At 40.9% G+C, this 24,050-nt stretch overlaps 1 protein-coding gene across 2 annotated transcripts in view; it reads right to left on the bottom strand.

Annotated features, from left to right (window-relative positions):
• stau2 (staufen double-stranded RNA binding protein 2) overlaps window positions 1-24,050 on the bottom strand; it is an 85,052-nt gene that overhangs the window by 45,993 nt on the left and 15,009 nt on the right. For both annotated transcript variants that reach the window (XR_003294728.1, XM_026291945.1), the window contains exons 6-9: window positions 18,276-18,435; window positions 8,990-9,097; window positions 1,987-2,199; window positions 1,637-1,774 (exon numbers count right to left, since the gene is read on the bottom strand). Coding sequence is in view for 1 of the 2 variants with exons in the window: in XM_026291945.1 (XP_026147730.1) it covers window positions 1,637-1,774; window positions 1,987-2,199; window positions 8,990-9,097; window positions 18,276-18,435 (619 nt within the window). In the remaining variant the exon portion in view is untranslated. The remainder of the gene's footprint in view (window positions 1-1,636; window positions 1,775-1,986; window positions 2,200-8,989; window positions 9,098-18,275; window positions 18,436-24,050) is intronic.

The raw sequence follows: 24,050 nt of genomic DNA, 5'->3' as shown, positions 1-24,050 counted from the left end.
TTACTGCATTACTACTAACCAGATTAAAGGTCACAGCTGCAACAAGAAATATTACTCTCTTAATAAATACTAGCTCACCACTACATCAAATATGTTCCTGTACCAAAAATGGGGCTGGAAACATGAAACAACTTCTCACAGAAAAGTTCAGATTTATAAAAAACAAACTTGACCTGCAAATGTGTGCATCTATACAGAAACTCATTTTGGATATGAGGGAAATTGTGTTCAGCTGTGTTCTGCAGGGGAGATCTGCTGACCCAGACTGTGGATGTCATTGGGAAGTGGGAGGAGTACTTTGAGGAACTCCTGAGCCCAAATAATGCCCTCTGACAAGAATTCAGAGTTGGAAGACTCATTAAGTCTCATTCATGTCTTTGGCAGGGGTCTCTGAGGTAGATGTGCAGCTCCTCATTGGCAAAGCACTGAGAGGAGTGGATGAGACTCACCCTTAGATTCCTAAAGGCTCTGGACATAGTGGGGCTATCTTGGCTAACATTTCGCTTCAGTGTTGCAGGGAAAATGGGGACAATGCCTGTAGACTGCCAGACCGGGGCAGTGGTTCCTATATTTAAAAAGGGAGACTGGGGTGCATGTGCCAATTATCAGGATGTCGCACACTGTACTGTTCAGGCTCCTTATGCTATGCTGATGGTAACAAGACAAACCTTAGCTTCAGGAGGAACAATGTTGGGTTCAGTTTGTCTGTAAAACAGTGGAACTCTAGGCCCTTGTAAGGCTACTGGAGGGGTTAAGGGAGTTTGACCGTCTAGTCTACATGGACTTGGAAAAAGATTATGATAGGGTCGCTTTTGGGGGACTCTCCCAATTTCCCCCATGTGGGAGGTGCAGGCCATCATGCCCTTCTATATCCAGAGTGAGGGTGAGACTGAAGCATACTGTCAATTTTTCTATGTTGTCAATACCTCAACTATCTGAACTTCTTTCATTCCTTAAAGCAGTTACTGACAAAAAATGTTATCAGTTCTTTCATTGCCTACAGTAGAAAATGTCTTCAAAATGGTTCTTGGGGTTTCCATTTTTGGAACTTTAAAATACAAATCTTTTTAGTGGTGCAGAAAAAAAGCACTGCACTGAGCCTTGTCCTACAACAAAAAGTATGCTCATTGTATGCGGGACTGCACTGGTAGTTAGCACATGACAGAAATAAGAAACCAGACTTTAGTCCCAGGAGAAAACCAAGAAACTCATGTTCTGGTGAAAAGAGGTTATGTAATGCTGCTGGCTTCCTTTGGTCAGACAGACAGCTTTTATTCTTGTTTTGCCATTGGCTTGTTCTCACTTTTGACCAAAAACACAGTCATCTAGAAAAAGTAATGGACCAACTTCCCAAGCATATTAGATATCCACCATCTCAGGTATCCATCCTCTGATTTGCTAATTAAACTCCAGTTTAGCATATGATCCTTAAGATCCTTCCAAACACACACATAATGCCCAATCCTCGATCAAACTCAATTCCAATGCATTTACTGCATTCATTACACTGCAATAGCTAAATCATTAAAACATATTTTGGGAACCTGGTTTCCTGTGGAACCATATTGTATACTGTAACAGAAAATGTAACTAAGGTGAGAAACTGAAAGGAATATGAAACAAATCCACCACTTGCCTGCATGATGAACTCACGACGTCGGGGCATCCCTCTCTCAGAGAGCAGCAGGTATTCAGGCTCCTTTTCCTTCTTGGCCTGCTGGATCTGGGCCAGGCGGCTGATAGGGTTCATGCCCTGACCATAATCTGGCCCTGTCTGAGAGAAAAAGAGGAGAAACATGATGATCGATTCCAATTGAATTGCGATCAGATTCATCTGCAATAGAGAGATGGAACCATTATAGAGACACAGTACAACACAAAATTAGGTAAATAGTGATCTGTAAAATGTCCATTTGAATTTACAGAATGCAATCATTGTTTGACTTTCTACCCAAGTTTTTGCTTTCCCTGGACTAGCTGTTGTACCTTGAGAATGGTTTTGGTACGTTTCTTGTAGTGTGTCTTAGGTTTCTCCACAGCCGGGATAAAGGGCAGTTTCTTTAGGTCTTGAAGGATGGACAGAGCAGCACGCTTCTTGGACAGCTTCTTGCTGTTGCCCTCACCCTCAGCTGAGAACTCCCCCACAGTGACACGGGTCAGGAAGCTTTTCATGTGTGGGGGGCCACTCTCCTTCAACACCTGATGACACAATGTGGAAAATGAGGGGTCTGTGTATATGAAATGTCCTGTAAAGTTTATTTTTTCTTATCCTACATTTGTCACAAAATGTTTCACAGAAAACTGACAACCAGACAAAAGTACAAAAAAAAAAAACAAACTGAATGTATCTGAACATATGTGAACGTTTTTGTTGTGCATCATAAGTGAGTGAGTGTGCATGCACACGGTTTGCAAGCAGCTACACCAGGTGGTCCAAAACATCTGCTCTTGATGGTCACAGAGCAACCCACCCATATGCGTGTTATTCATGTGTACACACACACACACACACACACACACACACACACACACACACACACACACACACACACAGAGTAAAACGTTCCTAGATGACAGTCTCTCGTGATAAAGGCTCAGTTTCCTTCCTCTAGCCTCTGGTCACCTGGGAGACCTAAAACAAACACCGGCTGGCGTTAGGTCATGCTCCTACAATCACATCTACTTCCTGTGAAGACCAAGAACTGTGAGCGTGTAAATGTGTGTGTAGTAGGTGTGGTTCTCCCCAACCTTATTTAGTAAAATACACTGGACGAAGAACTAAGTTTCACAAACTAACAGTACATTTTGAGCTAATGTGGATGCCTTTTCGGATTCATATTTTGCTAAATGTTTCCTTTTTTTTTTTTTTTTTTAAAAATCTGTAGCTGTTGTGTGTTTCTCTAGATTTTCTCAAGACAGTCCCCCTTTACCGCCCAACCCCATCCCCCTTTATTTAAGCTCAATTTGTGGTGCAGACAGCACAAATTGTAGTAATCACATGCAATCTAGAAACAGTTAATTTGAACCCAGTGACTGATTAAAACGATAAGTGGAACACTGAGCGTTCCTCTAATACTTGACACATTAACACAAACCAATACAAGAATACAACACACAGGGCAAAGAAAGAAGAAAACAAAAGATAATATGTACATACCATTCTTTCCCTGCACTACATCCATACCCAAACAAAATAGTGTTTAAGTCAGTTAACAAGGTAATCGAGAAAGTAAGTCTGGTGCATGAAAAGCAAACATTTATCCAGAACTGGACAAACTACAGAACACCACTACTGCATAGAGCAGTCTATTAGTGCAGAAACATACAGTTTAAAGCATGATGCTATATTTAGGTTGTTTTTTTTTTCTTAACTATTTTAACTCAAGTAACTACAGGCCATTGTAATTCACACAGTTGACACTAGCTCTGAATAAGCAATGATGTGTGTTGCAGGGAAGCCTTGGAGCACCAGCTATCCAAACTCAACTCCCACCCATGGGAACAACTTGGGTCTTGCTCATCTTCAGAAAAAGGAAATGCAACATGGCAGCTTCTTGTATATTACAACATTAAACAGGACTAGATAATTCCCATTTCTGCATTCTTTGTCATTGGTGTTGATAACAACACTGCACGTCACTGGCCACTGGTCAGCTGAGATTATGTCACTTGGAGAAAATAAAAATTAACTACTAACAGAAGGTAGATGTGGTAGTAATGGCACTTGTTCAGCTATCCTCAGTTTTGTACCTGTACTCATTCTCTCACTCAAGCTTTCTTTTGTTCATTGTCTACCACAGGCTCTTTAAACTGTGTAACTGTTCAGCTGAGAAAGGCTGTTGGGTAACCAAGACATAGACACTATTACACCAGAGGATGGAGTTGTACAAAGGCTCATTCTGCACACATGCAAACATACAAAATTAAACAGATTTAATATATAGAAAGAAATGGAACCTTCAGGTGGGTAAGTTGAAATGTTACAGTCACATGGTAAGCTTCTTGGCCACTTTGATTATAGCTAGGAACCTTTGTTGGGTGTCATCGCTGGGTTGTTAGGCAACTAAAATCCAGCTAGTACTTAAAAAGTGTATAAGATATGTACTGTAAGTCAAAATAGTCAAAAATTGAATATCTGAGTCACTGTATTGCTGAAGATTTGAATGACGATAGAGGCACATATCGACATTGCTGTATACTACGCCAAAGCAAACACACTGCTTTATAAGTATGGTATGTATTCTGCTGACATGAAATGTTCTCTAATCAAACCCTTTTGCTCTTCTCAATATACTGTTACATTTTTAGTGCTGCTATAAGGAAAGCAGTCAACAGAGACTAACAGTTGCCTACTGCAGATTTCTAAAAATTGATGTGCCACCCACTTATTTATGCCATAGGAGATTCTCTCACATGATGCTCTGTTAAGAAATATAACATATTCTGTAGTTTCATGACTCATCTTGAAGAATAAAGATGAAAATAACATTATAGTATCTTTGGTAAAGCCTTGAAAAAGTAGCTGTTACAATTCCAAGTACAGGACACATGTACATTAGTTTGCATATGAAATGTTCTCCTCTTGTACTTTTTTTTTTGTCATTTTCTTACTACTTTTCTTTTTATGTTAACCAATTTAGTCTGGAATAAAGTTTCATTCATACACCTTCAATGACCCATTTTGTCACAATACATTGAAACAATGTGTCATTTTTCCAGAGGTAATGAATAAATAAATAAATAAAAAAAAGGCACAGGTAAATAGCTTCAGTGTTTTTGTGTTGTCTTATCTGAAGCGAAAAGATGACATTACCATCATGAAGAAATCAAATGTGGACTCCATAAGTATATAGTACAGTCAAAGACACAAACAGTATGAGACAAATTGTGTATCTGTGCACACGTCACACCCTCTTGGCCCAGGATGGCGGCAGACAAACTGCAGTCAGTCTTCTGGCAGACGACACAGGATCTGCACCATGCCGATGGGATTTCAGCACTTCCATTCATTTACACGCACACCCGCATACACATACATGCAAACAAACACACAAACACGCCTGTCTCCCATCTAATAACAAGGATCAGGTTGTACACACAGGAAACACTTGGTAATTCAATGTTGATTTTTTTCAGTCCCCTTCTATTCTTGTCTCATCACCTCTTCTTTTTCAACCATGGGAGGTCTTCTATTTACCTGCTCATAGGGACATTAATACCCTGAGCAGTCTAAGGATCTATGCAAGACCTCAGGTACTCTGGAAGTGGAAGCTATGGGAGTAGGGTAGGACAATAGTGGGGACTGGTAGAGGGAAGAAAGGCTCTTTTGTGATGAATGGTGGATGGACAAGCCCTGAGGGAAACTGCTGCTTGTAAGACGGGTGGTTCTTGGCCTGGACCCTCTTCTCTTGTGTCGTCCTTGGAAAGGGAGCCTCTGATCCAACACACAAGCTGTGATTTATAGATTGGTTCCTCTTTGATGCTGACATCTGTTTGATATTGCCTGACGGGGGAATTAAATAAGCCAACTGGCTCTCAGGGTGGCGGCGACCCTCATCGTTGCAGAAAGATGGGAAAGCAGAGACACTCTAGCAGTGACTCACGGGTAATTTCATGCCCCATTGAGGGCAGGAATGAGATGATGTGAAAACATGGCTGCTGTGAAAGGCATTTACATGAGAGATGACCATTACAGCTTTGTGTAGGATGCACGCATGCTAAATGTATAACTCGCTTGGGGTGTGGGAGTGTACCGTTTCTCTTCAGGGCATCAAAGAAGAGACAGTAAAGAGAATGTGACATGATAGGTGGGACATAAGGCCAAATTTTGCTTAATGAACCCAACTGGCAAGAACAGACCCACAGAGGTTATTCACACTTGGTCTCCAGCCACAGCATAGTGGCAGCATGAGAACATATTGCATGCAACATGCTAATTGGGGATGGAAGTGGATCTTCTGGAGAGACGTCAGGGTTATGAGGGGTAGAAATGTATGTTATGCCAGCAGAGAAAGACGATGATTGCAACATGGCCTTGATACAATTTAGCTTGGGATGGCACAAAAAAAACCTTTGTGGTGTGACCGATATGCAGAATTGGAAGCCTCTAATCAGACGACAGTAATGAACAGCTAATCTCCAGAATGACAGCCAGGAGGGGGGAGACTACTATAAGGAAAGTGGCTGTAGTCTGCTTTTAAAAGTGGTTGCTCTCAGCTTCAAATCTGGAAGGACTGAAAACGAAAGTGACATAATTTCTGATGACAAACACATGACAGATAATAAACAACTACAATCTGCATGTAACTAGCTGAAATTATTAATAGGATTTCCAGGAAAAATAGCCACTAGAAGAGAGAGGAGGTATAAAAAGGGAGCTTCAACACGCTACCGCCCTGTGTGTGATTTCGGGGAGTGATGGTAGGAGAGGTGAAGAGGAGGGATTCTGTAGAGGAAGGGAGGGGAGCACACAGAGTAAACTGAGCCTCCCTTGTTTCTGGCACCTTGCAGAGTGCAAAAGAAGAGGGAGCAATGAGGGAGAGAATACTGGATGAGTCAGCTGAGATATGGTGAAAGCTAAGAACAATCCAAGCAGGTCATATAAGGACACTAGACTTGGGGTAGTGACTCTAATGGTTAGTAAAGGATTTCTCTATTGTCCAGGAGAGTCAAAACTAAGACCCTGAGCAACGCATCTATCCCACTGGAACATACCAGGGAGAGATTGTTGTACCACTGGGAAGCTCCCAGCTAAGTTTATCAAGGTCGCTAAAACTCTACTGCCAGTTTTTCCCAGAGGCAGCTGTAAATAAGCTCTTACCAAACTTAAACCACTATCATTAAACAAATAAGCCAATTCATAGGAGACCTAAGACTCATTTCCTCTAATTGTCACTGCATGAGTGTTAAACTGACTGGAAATGTACTGACATTGAAAGGATGCAATTTTTTTTAATCACTCTTACTACCACACATGCTCCACGGTTTCCCCTAGATGTTAATCGCATCCACTGCATTACAACCTTTAGTTAGGGTATAAAGTTATAAAGTAAAAAAGTTCAAGTTAACCTTCAGCTACAGACACAATGGTCTTTTTTTTACTCCAAAAAATAAGCTGCTGTCAGCAAGACCTGCCTCAGCAGAAGATTTTCAGATTTTCACATCATATGTTTGATTCATAAAAGAATCTCTCTTGAGTCAGGAAATGCTGGAGGAATGCAGCTCAGTCACATTGAGCAGCAGGTGTGTGACAAATTGTTTAAAACATATGTGAGAGTACCAACATCTGGTTAAGCACCACACTGTAGTTAGTTTAGTTTGATCATCTACAGCTGGAAACACTTTTACGTATTGCAGAGAAATTAAGGTAATTGGAAGCTTGATATTGGGCAGCTGGACTTGTAGATTATATAGCCTTTACTTAAAGGCGCACTGTGTAATAGAATTTAAAATATACCCTGCGTCCACCCCTGCTGCAATCTCACTTTATGATACTAGATGCTACATTATGTAACTGTAGTGCCTGGCATGCCTGCTTGGTCCCACAGAAGTACAGCCCACTATTATCACTGTGGAGATGGATTATGCTAGCAGGAAACAACCTTTATCTCCCTCTACAATGAGTGTTACTGAGAAGAAACCGCGTTCCTTGGCGAAGAAGAGATGCAACATCAAAAGAAATAAAACAAACTTAGCATGGCTTTCACCTGCTAAAAAAACTCCTGGCTGATAAAACGCTGCGATTCGATTCAGAGCTCGCTACTTTTCTCCTAGACTGGTGAGTAACTGTTACTGATGTGTCCGTAGCGAACTATTTAGGATAAAGGCTACTGGCAAACATTAGAGGCGGTCTACCGTTCAGACCAGGCCATTGCGCTGACAGTGGTGGAGGAACGGTCGGTGTTGAAATGCTGCCAAATACAGATGTTCCACAAGCAAATTTGAACCTTTTTTTTGGCAAGACATACCCAGTAAGGAAATATGATGTGAAGTTATTTAGTGTTATTTTATGTTTTTTTTGTCTTTTTTCAGGGTTTATACTCTTAATTTTATTATAGAGTAAATTGTACTTTAGTTGGTTTACAGACACATATTGGTTGTGAAGTGTAGGCAAACACTGTTGAAGGCCAAGAAATGTCATGTCAAAGTTGATACAAGATATCTAGATTCTTCCATTTTATGATGACTAAATCTAAAAAACAATGCTTTAGAGATTGGAATATTAAACACAGTTGTGACACATGCTTAGTACTCGTACCGGTGTTTCAAAAATAAAAACTGGATAGCAGCTGTGTCAGACTGCATTCATTTGTACAGGTATACAGAGCAATCTAAACATGCTTATGTGATCGAAGCAAAGTACTGACATGTATTGGCTCAAACTGTCAATGGAAGGACTACACAAAGGCTGACCATTAAAGGAAATAATCTCACAGTATCAGATGAGCCACATCAATCAGCACCATGTGAGTCACTAGGACGATGCAACTGGAACATAGCTTAATGATGTCCTACATTAGTCCAGGAACACTTTGAACGCAGCCCCATGAGAATTTTCACAAGCCTTGCATAGAAGAATTCCGGTATACAGGATTTCGTTTTTTACTAGATATGAGATAAATGACTTCACGGATGTGAAAATTAAGCAAAGCTGGATAAACACATATGTCCTTATACAGTTTGATTATCATTAGGGAATTATCAGTGTGACTCTGTTTCCTCTGTCTTATCTTTTCACAAGCGTAATGTCTTACTCAGCTTTTGCAATACTTAGCCTGTTGTGATATTTCACAAACCCTGAAAATACACCATGGCTACTCACACATCCCAACTGTATTGTCTTATCCTTATTTCCCGTTAAGTCTGTCATTATTTCAAGGAAGATGATTTCCATTTGACAGTAGTACCAGTGACAACAGCATCACATGGACAGATTTTTGTGGGTGTTTGTGGATAAAGTGTTATCATTAGTTTTTTTTGTTTTTCTCACCTCAAAGTTAACAGACAAGTTCCTCTTGAGGGCAATTTCATAGACCAGGCTAATTTCTGATTTGCTGGCATCAGTGCCTTCCTCTGTCTCCCCTTTCTCTTCTGAGTTCTGAAAAACAAACATACAAACAAACAAAAAAAATTTTTAAAAAAAGGAAAATGCTCTTGGGCTGTTGCCTGTGACTGATCAAGTATTTGTCACTTCTGCATAACATAACATTTTCTTTACAATTTCCATTTTACTTACTGTATATGTATTCATCTGGAAAAATACAATGAAGAGCATGACATGTGTCCCATTGTTACCGTTATAATAGCACTCCTTCCTAAAATACAGTGGGAAAGCAAAGCAGAATAATCACCTTCAACCTACAGTTTCAGGCCACGGAAAGCTCTGATTGTCCAATATTAGTGTCTGGCCATTAGTCCACAAGAGTCAGTTTTCCACATTGAACTCAATCTCTCATCAACCTCCAAGCCCAAGATTCTATGGTTCAATGAACCCAAACCACCTTTCAATGAATGTGCTCGAAACAAGTTGGATACAGAAAAAGGATGTGCTGAGTTAACGCACAGCAGCCTAGAAGACTAGAAACTGAACTGAACCCAAGGTCGAATTTAACTAAGGTTAATTAAATTATAAACATTTTTTAATTCTCGGATTCAGAGCCCCCTTAATTACCTGAGTTCAGGCTCAAAGGCTCATCCTCTCTTTATGTCCTTTTGTCTCCACATGCAAACATGTGCTGCCTATGCAGACTGACCGTTTGGTGAAAACATCTGTTCTTTGTTACCTGTAACCACACGGGAACCTCTGTAGGCCGCCATTTGTCGCTCTGACGTAATTTTATGAGCCTTCTAAGGCCACGATCTTAGCTAGCACTGTTAGGCTTCCATTGTTAGTGCCGCTTTAGCAGTTCTTTATTGGGCCATGGTAACTGGATGGTGCCCTGTAATTAACAAGGTTTGTTAATAATTTTATGATTATTTATAATTACCTTGAATAATCATTCATAATTTGCCAATAACAAAACCTGCCCCCACCCATGCGCAACATATCACGTGTGAGGCTGTCAATAACGCCAACACAGATAAGCAGCAAAAAAGGGCAGTAGGGGTGTAAAGGGCCTTCATATTCAGGAAATTTCTGGAATGCATTATCTATCCATCCATTATTGATACTGCTCATGCCTGTCAGGGGTTGCGGCCAAATGCAACCACTTCCCAGCTGTTATATGGCCAAGAGGCAGGGTACACCCTTGACATGTTGCCAGTGTATCACATAAAGACAATCATTCTTACTTATCAATAAGTTAGTTTGCAGTTGACCTAACCTACATTGGACTGTAGTACCAGTACAGAAAGGCCCCAGGATTTAACAGGGGTCAAACCTTCTTACTGTGAGGAACAGTGCAAATTACTGGACCACCATGCCAACCTGGTATGTAGTGGTTGTTGTGCATATATATCTTTATATGTATTATATATTTATGTCCCGGATTAAAGCATTATATTTGAAGCCATATGCATCATTGCAACTACCATTCTGCACTGTTGACCATAATAAATATCACCTAACACCTAACATAATGTCTGTGGAAATAGCCAAAACAGCCAAATCATCTCTAATGAGCTTAAAGACAATGAAGTGTTCTTTCCCATTCTGGACAAAACAATGTTGAATCCAATTAGGGCGCCACGTTCAGTTGTCCTGAACATAAAGCTATAATGTTCCTTCATGCGCAGATATTTTTTGGAGCAATACTGTGATGCAGTTTTTGACAGTACTTGATAGCATCTTAAATTTTAAGACATTATGGTAATAAGCCTGTTTAATGTTTTATAAATCATAACTATATATAAAAAACAGTGGCACAAGACTTTATAGAATGACACACCTAGATGGTGGGTGTCCGCCAGGCCACTTCAGCAAGAATCCTGTCCATTTTCTATGACCCTTATCTCACATGAGAAGTCAGTATTCCAGGATAGGTTTTGTGATCTTCTGCCTGTACAGCACACTCCTCAGCCTCCTGGGGAAGGTCTATGCCAGGGTGCTGGAGAAAAGGATCCGGCCGGTGGTCGAACCTCGGATCCAGGAGGAACAATGCGGTTTCCGCCCCGGCCGTGGAACACTGGACCAGCTCTACAACCTCTCGAGGGTGCATGGCAGTTTGCCCAACCAGTCCACATGTGTTTTGTGGACTTGGAGAAGGCATTCGACCGGGTCCCTCGTGACATCCTGTGGGAGGTGCTCCGGGGCCCTTTGCTGAGGGCTATCCGGTCTCTGTACAAACGGAGCAGGAGCTTGGTTCGCATTGCCGATAGTAAGTCAGACCTGTTCCCAGTGCACGTTGGACTCCGGCAGGGCTGCCCTTTGTCACCGGTTCTCTTCATTACTTTTATGGACAGAATTTCTAGGCACAGCCAGGGGGCAGAGGGAGTCCAGTTCGGGGACCACAGGATCTCATTTCTGCTTTTTGCAGATGATGTTGTCCTGTTGGATCCATCGAGCCAGGATCTCCAGAGTGCGCTGGGGCGGTTTGCAACTGAGTGAAGCGGCTGGGATGAGAATCAGCACCTCCAAGTCCGAGGCCATGGTACTCAACCGGAAAAAGGTGGCTTGCCATCTTCCAGGCCAGGGGAGAGATCCTGCCTCAGGTGGAGGAGTTTAAGTATCTCGGGGTCTTGTTCACGAGTGAGGGAAGGACGGAACGTGAGATTGACAGATGGATCGGGGCATCGGCCGCAGTAATGCGGTCGATGTACCGGGAGCTGGAGGAAGCGTCCAGGGAGAAGGAAGTCTGGGTATCCCTGATTAGGTTGCTGGCCCCGGATAAGCGGAAGAAGATGGATGGATGGATGGATGGATGGATGCCTGTACAGGAGGGTCTCTTAAATCTGATCATTTCTATGCAGATATCCCACAAAACAGAACCAAAAATTTAAAAAATAAATAAAAGATTGATAAGGTCTTTGAAAAAGCACTGCAAGATTTTATTGGAATAAATGCATATTTGTGGAACCAGATAGATAATAACATTGCTATGTTAAAAAGAATTTGTTTAATTCACAACATTTGCCGCCCATGAATCTATGAAGTAATTCTGGACTTAACAACAGATGACTCTGATTTGGGGTTTTTGTCAGTTTAATAGTTTTGAAATAGCTACGTTTGCTGCTTAAATATGGCCCAGAGTAAACCTATGAGAATAGTTTCTAAATTTCTGAATCATCTTGCTATTTGTCCCTACTGCTAAAAAGAAATCCCTAGATCATGCCATGGAGATCATATCATCAGCCATACAACAAGGGGCTTTTTGGTGCCAAATGTCAAAGGGAATGCAGAGTGTTGTCTTGATCTTTATCTTCTCATGTCCAGCTCTTTGTCTGATTAAGTCTGAATGGCTGCGGTCTTTCCCGCGGGCTCATTCCCTTCTCCTACTTCTCATTGTGTTACTTGATACATTGCATGATTCATACTGCGAGTTCTCTTGGATTTCACAGGAAACAGTCACGTGATTTGAGGTATCTAGTGAACCAAGGCGAAAGACCTCACGCATTCAGATTGTTGAGACATCTGTGTATTTAATTACATTTGGTTGGTGTGTGTTGAAACATACATTATCTGGTGCTTGTAATATATGTGTATACTGCATGTGGATATGAGAGAAACCTTAGTCACTGCGAAAGGCCTCAGAACTGGGGTTGCAACAATTATAGATTTTGTTGGTACAATCACATTTTCACAATTATCATGATTACTATGCATTCATTAATTTAATTTGTGTATTCTTGCTATATTTCTTTTGGATCTGAGGTAGAGCCACTACTGCCTGGATGTCGACAAGCTCCTGATGTTATGTTAGTGTTTTACTCCTGGCATATTAACTTACAAACCCATTTACTTAACACTGATGGGAATGTTCACTGACTTGATTAAGAGGACTGCGTTTGGTCTCAGAAAAACTGCCACTTTACATGCCATGTTGTTTACATTGTACTGGAAGCCCAACTCTCATGGCTAAAGCATTGATTGTGACACATTTATAGTTAATTCTGTACAACCTCATTGTCTCAGTATGTAACTTAGCAATTAATTACACTTTGTTGTATTACCTTTACTTGGCTGCATCAAATTTGATGGTAAATGGTCTTAAGCCTGATACATACTCCACGAGAAGCAAGAAATTTGTTCATTTTCTCAAGGTGGCGAGAAGTTCTCGCCAGGACATTTCATATTCCACAAAGAAACTCCTGGGAGGTCCCTCTCACTGCAGAGCGCTAAACATTGTGGGAATCTGACAGGAATACAGCGGATAAGATATCGGATATTGCCTATTTACAACAGACGCACTCCTCCGTACACAACATATCCTCTATTTACAAATTATTACACAAATTACAGGATATGTTGTTAAAATTTTTTATACTTCTTCACTGCCTCTGGCAGCTGTTCGTCAAAACTATCCATTAACATGACAACCGCCAGCTGAAAAAGCAGGAAGGCAACATTTCCTCTTTCCGCATTAACCACGCCCTCTTCAAATTTCTGACCAATCACACAGTAGTTCTCGGACACCACCCTAGAAAAAAGTTCTGCCTAGATGATGTGTCAAGAACAAGCTGCGAGAACTCCCAAACCAAGGCTGCAAGAAAATTCTTTTCTCAGTGTCTTGCCCAAGTTCACTTTGACCTGTGGACGGGGAAGCCAACGATCAAACCACCAACCCTCAAGTTCATGGTCGACCTGCTCTACCTGCTGAGCCACAGCCACCCCAAATAAGCATGGCACTTTCAGCTGGTGCACCGATGGTGTAACTATGTTTTCGTTTTGTGCAAGTTGCAACAGAGACACTCAGTGTAGCGACACATTTACAATTAATTAACCATGAGGCCCATTTGAATTCTCAGAAAACCTTTATAAAAACAGTTTATTATAAATTATACAATTTTACAGATACATTTATAAATAAATATATTTTACTTTACAGCAACCATGCTGTGATCCTGCAAAAGTTCTTTTAGAAACTAATGATGCTAATTTCCCGTCATAAATACGCAGACAAACCACTGATTATGAGGTCACCAACCTGCTTTTCCTAAAGACAAATTGTACTTGTTCAACAACAATGTCATAATTTTAAAAAGCACCACCTTCAACCCAGTGGATCAGATTTACAAGTTACTTAGCAGTTTCATTATTTAATCTTTATTTCCCGAAGCCATAAAAGGTATTTTGTGGTTCCTAGGGTTACATATTGTTGCTCTTCCGGTGCATAAATACTCTAATTAGAGCATCACTGATGTTTACCTGTCAAAATAAATACTTGACAGCCAAGGTGAAAAAGTACACTTTCAGCATGTAAGGACACATACTCATGTGGAGACAATATGACAGACATACACTGTAGACACAGTGTGTCTCAATTTGTAAAGCAAGACTCAGAAGCAGGAGTGAACAAAGAGCTCATTTATGGAGACTGACGCCACAAGACAGGCAAGTGGGAGAAACCAAAGCGTTTTAAATAACAATCAGCAATGCCAAGCAGTGAGGATATGGGGTAATTTGATTTCCGGTGGGAGATGTTAACAACGGTTAAGAGCCATGCCTCAGGAGAAACTCTGGAGAGGTATGGTGACATTGAGAGTAGCCAGGAAAAAAAGGACCAAAAATAAAAAAAGAAATGAGGAGCTGAAAATTCACTCCGCCAGGTGCAAACTAAAAATATGGAGATTAGAGGGCTTAAATTATACATTAGTGTAATTAGAGATGCACAGGATTTTGACCCAATCTGATGAAAACATGCAGTTTTTTTTAACATTTTAAAATGAATAACACTTTTAGAAACCCTCTAGTGACAACACCAACAGATTAGCAGCGCAAATCCTGACTTTTCATTAAGAGAACAGTTTTCAAGTAGGAGGGGGTTGAGTAGCGAGACAGTCATCTGAGATGAAAGCAGTCACAAGGTGGCAAAAGTGTTGAAGTGTTGACTATTTGAATGATTGGAGGATAATTTGAGTGGGGAAAGAGAATATTTTTAATAACCTTTCAAAGTTAATAACTAAAATTTTAATATATTAACTACAGTGTAGAGCACTTTCTCAATAGACAGGGGATTCATCTGCAACTTTTTGATAAAAAATGCCAGAATAGTCCTCAAATGTGAAGATTCTAAATTATTGGAGTATAGTGAATACCTTTAGGTTAATGATAGTTATTTCGAGAAAATAAGCATGTTATTTTCTGATGATCAACTTTTTTGACCAACACTTAAGTTACATTGTTTTTCAGTCTAATCAATCTCGAAAGTAGCAGTTACAGAGTTCATTTTAAAGGGATACTCAAGCTGTAAATAGGAAGTAAATGTAAGATGGACAAACAGGAGTCAAATCTTTTTTTGTCCTTGCACTGTTAGCACTAAGTAATCTTGACTGTAATCATTGTTATTTTAGCACCAGTCTTCAGTTTTATCATTTAACATGCCCAAGTCTGTGTACAAGTGAAGACAGTTGTACTCAGCACCTGGTAATATATATAAATCATACATGACATGAGTGGCTACTTGGGAAATGAAAATAATTGGCTAACTGAATTACTGGTGATATTTTCATATTTTCTTATTGTCAAAAAAATCCATTAAAGGACCAAGACCACAGTGACCTCTGTACTGGCATGTACTGTCCAGGCAGCCAAAACCTAACATAACCTGAAATATACAGTTTAGATTCTGTCTCACTGGGGCACAGCCCTCTGGGCTATCGCAACTAAGTCATATCCTTTCTTCGCGCGTGCCCTCTGAAGACAAATTCATCTACACCAACCTGGCATGGCCCCCCTCGCCCAAACCAATTATTTGTGTGGGTTTGGATGAGCTCATCCTTTTATTTTCTTCAGCCTAGCACTAAAGAGCACTATTCCAGCCAAGGAGCGACTGTTTCCAGAAGAGATGACTTTGCCAGACTGTGGTGTCACCAGGATCTGCGGCGAGTGTGGTACCGGCTACAGCCTCAGGGACAACCTGAACCCTGAGGACATGGGCAGGGCCCTCACTCCCTTCACATAACAGCTTGCCCCCTCTCAGCTTTTTATCCAGAGTGCCGCATGCATTGCGAGATGGACCGCTGGATGGACAAGCCTATTTGCTTACTCTCCAGTTTGCATGGCCCCCTCCACCATTCAGCAGGGTGATAGAAACATGCCTTGCCTCGCGGGTGCCTCCGCTGCTAACAGAAATACAGGATCTGTTGTCAGATGGAGTTATTTCTGTTGTTCTGCTGGTGGATACGGCCCGTGGATTTTAATCCTGTTATTTTCTGGTCCCCATGAAATTGGGGAGATGAGGCCTATTCTCAATCTGACGCAGTTCTACAAATTGATGCAAGTCAAAAGGTTTCACATGCTCACAACAGCTCAGTCCCTGAGGTGCATTCACCAGGGCGAATGGTTCACATTGATACATCTGATCAACACTTGTTTCCATGTTTCCATCTTTTCCCAGCATGGGGAATTCTTGCGTTTCTGTTTCCAGAGGATCAGCTACCAGTACAAAAACCTGCCGTTCGGCTACTCGCTGACACCCTCGAACCGTGTGTCGAGACTGGAGCCCCTACAGAGACACAGTCCTGTTTTATATCAACGACCTGGTTTTGCTATCAACAGTCCCGTTGTGGCAGATGGTGGAGCTAGTGGCTCATTTGAGTGCTTCAGGTTTAGCAAATATTTGGAGAAGGGCATCCCCAACCCACTCAGACCATAGTGCGGCTGGGGGTGGAGCTGAATTCACTAGACATGAGGACCTGTCTCTCAGAGGAGAGAGCATAAAGAGGGAGAGAGTGTCCCTCTTGTCCTTGCTGCGTCACTTCACTGCTCACCATGTGGTAACAGCTTGATCAGTTATGTGCCCGCTGGGGATGATGGCAGCAGCTCACCCAGCAGTGCCATTCAGCCTGTTATACTCGAGGTGGCTTCAGTTCATTCAACTGAGGCTCAGTGCAGCATCCGTGATGCATACTGTCCTTCTCCCCCGTCAGAGGGCCTAATCTGCAGTACTGGGGAAGCCCCCTCGTTGGCCCTTGCCTAGGAGACTAATGTCTCCATCCTAGCCTGGTGGTTCAGGTATGGAGCAGGTTCAGACAAGCTTCAGTGGATCTCTTCACAGCTTGCAGCTTGCAACCTCGGGCAGTGAGCTTGCTAATTTTCTTTGCGGGCAAGGGACAATCCCATGCTGGTGGTAGACCTGTTAGCTCATCGGCCATGGCCTTAATGCCTTCTCTATGTGTTCCCTCTGGTCTCCCTAATCCCTCCACTGCTGGCTCGGCTTCAGGAGGAGGCTCTGGAAGTGATTCTGATAGCTCCAAAGCAGCCCAGAGATTTCTGCTGCTGTAGTGCATGCTGGCATCTCTTCTTGGAAAATCCCATGGATGAAGGACCCTGGTGTGTCTGGCCGCTGAGAGGGAACGATTAGAGGGCTTGGGATTTTCCCCTAGCAATATTGCTACCATCCAGGATGTGCAAGCTCAGTCTATTATGGAATCTTATGTGGCAAAATGGGCCACTTTTCAGCACTTGCATACAGAAACTGGCATTTCCTCCACTACAAAAACTTTGCCGCAGCTATTTCCTCATGCCATTAAGGATTCGGCGACTAATTGGTATTCAGTCACCCGCTCACTAAGCAGTCTCAGAGTAATGTGCAGGCAACCCTACTGCATGTCCCATAGCTCTGCAATGGGACCTCACTGCTCATGGCTGCTCTGTTCAAACCTTTACAGCATGTCCTCCTCCATTTTGTTGGGAAAGACCACTCTACTACTGGCGTTAGCGATCGTAAAGAGGATGAGCGATCTGTCAGCTCTCTCAGTATCCCCAGCTTGTCTTCAGATTAGGGAGGATGGCATTACAGCCACCATGCGACACAATCCTACATACATGCCTAAGTGCATCAATAGTTCGATCTGGGGTGATCACATTGGAGGGTTTTTTTCCTTCTCTCTATGCATCATTGGCAAACATTTACACTGTAGTGATTTCAAGTCAATCCCACATACATTGTGTTGCTGCTGTAAACACTAAAACCAAATTGTTGTTTTGTTTTTTTTTTTATATGACATGTAACAGCTATTATGACTACACATAACTAATGGAATAAAATGTTTTTGCAACTTCCTGTGTAGTGTAATTACAGCAATTTTCATAAATCTAAAAGCGTCAAAGAGTCCATTTAACATCTAGTAGTATGTAGTGCTAATGTAAGCCTTTCTGTAAGTGTGAGTGTGTTTACCTGTGGTGGCCGATCGGGGATGGGTTCATTGCGCAGGGCCTGCAGGGCCTTCATAGCAGCATTGTGTCTGGCTGCTTGGCGGGTGCGCCCCTCACCAATGAACTCATGACTCCCCACAGACAGTTGCACATAGAAGATCTTAGGAACAGGATAATGATACCTTTTAAAAACAGAATAACAAAAGGCATATATTTAGAAAAGGTGTTTGCAACAACATACACCAGATTAGGAGTAAAGGAATGTTAGATTATTTACACACTCAACATTTATATCAGACCTAAAAACAGATAAAAACAAGGCATGGAGAGGCCAAGTTATGAGCCAAGTTATCAATTCACAGTGTTCCCAAATTAAAGGCCCACCAATTCATCAGGGTCAATTACTACACAATAGCCTGTTGGCCAACCGCTTGAGTAATGTCTTGCTATTGAATCTCAGCTCAGGGACACCTAACAAAGCACAGAGACATATATATCCTCTCCTCTTTCTTCTGGGTATGGACATAGATTTTCTTCTCTTTCTTTGGTTCTTGACAGAGCTGGACTGAGCTGTCACCAAGGAGATTTAGAGGTCTGTAAGTTCATGTGTGTGATACCCCCTCCTGGGTCAGGGCAAGAATAGCTGAGAATGTCTGCCGGATTGTGAACAAGAAAAGAGAAATAGTGGGAAAACTAACAAGAGACGAAAAGAATCTAAAGTTTTTAATATCCGTCTCCACGTCCTCCCCCTCCTCCTCTGCCAGTATAAACTTACATTCACAAGGACATACAACCACCTAATGTGGTCCACATAAATGGATAGCAGCAGCTGAGATTTATGGAAATGTGTATCAACTGGAGCCTGGTGCCAAAATGTGTCTAATGTTTGGTCAAGGCATTTAGCTTTAATGAGAGAAGGAAAATCAAGAGTGAATGCTGCATAAATGTTTACTTCAACCCATGCTAAAGAAAATTAAAACAGGCTTTCCAGAAATGCAGCTATACCATCTCTATGTTTATACATATCTATTCCTTTTCAGCTATACCAGATCATCCTATTTGGCACTGCAGCAGTAAAGAGATATGAGATTTAATACTTGACTGAGGGTGTATGGGAATCTAGGGAACCAAAAAAGGTAGAACATGCAGCACAAGAAAACTTGTGTGCATTGGAAACCTTTGCAAACTTTTACAACCAGTTACACACATGCACATCATTAAATGACGAGATTTCAAGTCATAGCACCATATCAAACAACCACCTAACAAGTACTTCTTGATATGTTTGCAAACATTAAACATTCCTTTGTATATACATGTACTTCATATATTTAATGACTAAGATCTATTGTTATCTGTCATTTATCTTGTGTTTCTAAAACAACTTAAGAACAAGAGTCGACAAAGAGTGTAGTCGACAGCTCTAGGAGGAAAAACAAACCCCATAATACATTAAAAGCATGAATGCATTTGACCTAAGGATACAACTTTTAATGTACTAATGTACACAAAGATTTATGGAAATGAGGCATTATATTTGTCATTGTGTGTAAGTTCGTGACATTTAATATTTTTTGTGGAAACATAATGTCGCTATTTGTCTTTTGTCACTATTTGTCTCTTATCTGCATTTTAGGTACAGTTTCTTTGTTTTCTATGTTCTATTGTGAATTAAAAAATGGGTTTATGAGATTTGCAAATCATTGCATTCTGTTTTTATGTAGATTTTACACAGTGTCCCAACTTTTTTGGAATTGGGATTGTATTTGATGTATTTCATTTTGTGGATATTTTCTTTATGTATTTCTTATGTCTGTTTGTTCTAACTTCTTTGATGGTGAATTGTAGCTTTAACACATGCATGTGAAACCTCCCTCATACTCTTGCCACAGTATCTTTATTCCAGGGGTAACACTGGATAATTTTGCATAGTCCATGACTTTTCAACATCTTGATAGATGAGTTTGAAATACAAAATTGAGAGTAAAATTTGCTTTTATTATAACTTGCATCTAATTTTCATAGTCTTGACCTCAGTGCTATTGGGACATAATGACACTTCTTGCAGCAATTCCAAAATGGATGACATCTGGAAATGCATTATGGACTCTCAATAAACCCCAATGTTTATTTAGAAAGGTAAAAGGTAAGAGTAAAGGTATTACCCAATATATCTCCTGTAAATATCCATCACTTTACAGACCACTGTCATTTCAGGTCAGCTCACTTTCAAAACACATTTCTGAATAAATTTGCAGATAATACTACAACAGTCCAGGTTTTCAGTTTATTTTCTCATCATAATCCACTGTGGCAGTGTGCTCCAAGGTTTCAGCAATTACTTTAGTGACTATGATGTTATTGCAACTGACACAAAACTTGGAAAGGACTAAGTAAAAGGACCCCAGCTGTAATAAACCAGAATTTCCCTCAAACTTGATAAAGTTTTCCTATGAAGACATGTCCCACTGAAATACCAGAAATACTGCTTTTTTTTTTCTCTTTTTTTTTTTTACTAACACTAAAAAGATTACTTGTTACTACAAATCTGTCATTCCTCTTAACATCCCATCCCTTCATTACTCTCCTCCATCTCCTGCCCAGCAGGCCTAATGATGAGTCAGTATTTTACTCCCACAATTCCAGCAGGTCTTTCTCCAGCCCACAGCCTTCCTCTCATCCCTCTGCTTCTAAGCTACTCCTGGCCATGAGAGCCTTCCCTGGGTGGAGGCCCGCCTGGCCCTCACACGTCAAGTGTGGGCCCCAGAGTCTCAGAGGACATGCCAAGTACAACATGGGCTCCGGCCAACAGCACTGAGCTGAGATGAGAGCAGCTGGGTCTGGAGAGCTCAGTACAGGTGCAGAGAGAATGAGAGAGAGGGATACGAAAGAGAAAGATAGAGGAGGGAGACTGAACGGGAGAGAAAGAGTGACAGAAAGAGAGAGAGAGAAGAGAGGGGGGACATGGAGGGAGACCTGTGGGAGACCCTACTTTGCAACGTGGGAAAGTAGTGGCTTACACACAAGCAAATCAGCCAAGAACAGAGGCGAGCACATGCACACACATCAAAATCATGCAGACAACAAAAGGCAGAAAAATCATGAGATCGCCCTGTGGCCTTTACAAACATCAGCACATGCTGCCTGGCTTCTTTGGTATTAATTGCTGTTTTTGTTATGATTATTACAACAGTGAACTGAACCCGAGTACCTGAGCAGTATAGGATACCTATAGGGAGGATGCAGAGAATGCTTAAAAAAAACAAAACAAGAAAACACCACTGTGTCTGTGTGATGAGAGGTATGGGAAAGTGTATTTGTTATGACTCAGGGAAGAGTGACTGAGCAAGAGAGAGAAAAATGAACCAATGCCACAACTTAATCTGATGATAGCTCATCAGTATATAGTAATGAGTAATGAACTTGCCTTTGAAGCAGAAGCTTCCCTGCAGCTCTTTTAATGTGGGCCATGTTAGTTAAGGTTACTGTTTCATCATAATCATTCAAAGACTTATGCATGAACACACACAGAGATAGACTTTAAAAGACCCAGATATTTTTGAGCCCACACACAGTCCTACTGGGGAATGGGTGATATGGTATTGTAATAATTACTATAAATGTCAGGGTGGCTTTTTGGCTGGAAACTATTTTCTCCTGTGAAATGGAAAACTATGTCTAAATGTTTGTGTAGAACAGCTAATTCTTGCTTACTCTTGTTACACTTGTTCCTAAACTGAGCAGATTCCATGTTTTGCACGACCTAAAACTTTATTATTTTGCAGCCTATTTAACTAACAATACCTTGATATATGAGAAGCTGACATATGAGAACATCACTAAAAGAGCTGGGTATTAGTTAAATAAAAAACTTTTAAAAGACTCGTTTTGAGCCTTTTGGAAGCTGACAGTGTATGTAATGGCCACAGCATGGCAGTCTCTAGGGAGGAGTGAAACTGTCAACAGCTTTTGCCGACAAACTGATGCACACTTCAGCAATCAAACGTTTTGCCAATAAGAACTCATCAGATTCAATAATGTTTAGAATAAACTGCCCAGCAGAGGTCACCTAAACTACTCATTAGTCATGAAATATTTGGAGCACTCATTAAGCTATGCAACACTGTTGATATTAGATATATTTCATGCATGAAGGTGCCTACACAGTACAACCAATTCTCCACTTGTCACAAAATAGTTCTAGTAAAGCCTTGGAAACAACAAGCATCATATTATTTTGAAGCATATTAGCTGGTGCAAACAATGCGTACTCACAGTGCTCCTAGTTATACTTAACTTCTTTTGTTGCTTAAACACATCATCAATTTCTGTCATTTATCTGTGACTTTTAAGTAGTAGAGGTTTAAGTTTTAAATGCTACTTTCTATATAAAAGCTCTTGGATTTGTATTAAAGTCATAAATAACTGTTGATTTTTGTAGATATTATGTGGTTGCTTAATAACTTAAGCTTAATAACTGCTGCCACAATAAGGAAATTCAAAAATCTCTGTAAAATGGTGGCACTGTTTTGGTCTTTCATGAAGAGAAAAGGTTGCAGCTACTAAAAGCTAGAATATATTTTTTTAAGGAATAGAGAAATGTGGACCAACAAAAACAAGCAAGATAAAATGTTAACTCTAACTCTAGCTAACTCTGGTTTAAAACAATTAACCTAAAGGGGTAATCCAAAATAGAAAATGGTGTTGAGAAAGACATTCTAAACAAATGGAGCACCACATTAAATAGTAAAAGACTTAAACCATTAAAAGGAGGCAAAAAATTCCTTTTACTACAACCAGCAGTTGCTTTTGTAGCATACATGTAGGTGACTCTTGTATATAGGATGGAAACATTATGTATTGCACTACAGCAACAGAGTGGACAAAGTAGGTCAATTAAACAGACAAATAAGATGGATAAGGATATGTACACTGATCAGCCATAGCTTTATGACCACTGACAGGTAATGTGAATAACACTGATTATCTTGTTGCAGTGGCACCTGTCCTTGTGTGGGGTATATTAGGCAGCAGGTGAAAACACTGAAGCTGATGTGTTAAACGCAGGAAAAATGGGCAAATGCAAATGGATCCGAGTGACTTTGACAAGGACCACACTGCGGCCAGATGACTCAGTCAGAGCATCTCCTAAACTACAGATCTTGTTGGGTGCTCGTGGTCTGTGATGGTTAGCACCATCCAGAAGCTGTCTAAGTAAGGACAAACAGGGAACCAGCGACAGAGTCAAGACTCACTGATGATGAGGTTAACCTGCTTTAGATGTAACTTTTAAATTTCATTAATCCTTTGATAAAAGATGTTATTTTGTTTGAATCTTTGTTAAAATGGTAGAAAATAAGAAATACTGTGCATCAGTCTTTATGAAGAAAAACATTCAGCAAACATAATGCTGACACCACAACTAGACTGAGGAGGCTTGATTTTGTCTAAAAAATTATCTCTAAGTTGTCCTTATGGCCACAGACAAATGTGTGTGCTTTTCCTGACAGTACAACTACAGAAGCAAACAGGTTGCACAGTGCAGAGCGACACAAGTGCCAAATAACTGCACTGACTCCTGTACACAGGCAGGTGGTCAAAATGTTATGGCTGATCAATGCATTTGCTTACTTTGCATTCCAGCATTGTGAGCTTGACCAACAAAACATGATGGGAACGGATGCAAACAGAGACACTAGTATATATTGAACCACAACTGCATACACATTTGATTTCCTTCGTTGTGGAGACTTAAATTCATTTCCTGAACAATCACCCTAAGCATAACTCTACATGA

The sequence above is a fragment of the Mastacembelus armatus genome, chromosome 20 (assembly GCF_900324485.2).
Source record: "Mastacembelus armatus chromosome 20, fMasArm1.2, whole genome shotgun sequence".
Lineage (NCBI taxonomy): Eukaryota > Metazoa > Chordata > Actinopteri > Synbranchiformes > Mastacembelidae > Mastacembelus > Mastacembelus armatus.
The sequence above is the reverse complement of the archived record's forward strand: the minus strand, read 5'-3'. Positions and strand labels throughout refer to the sequence as shown.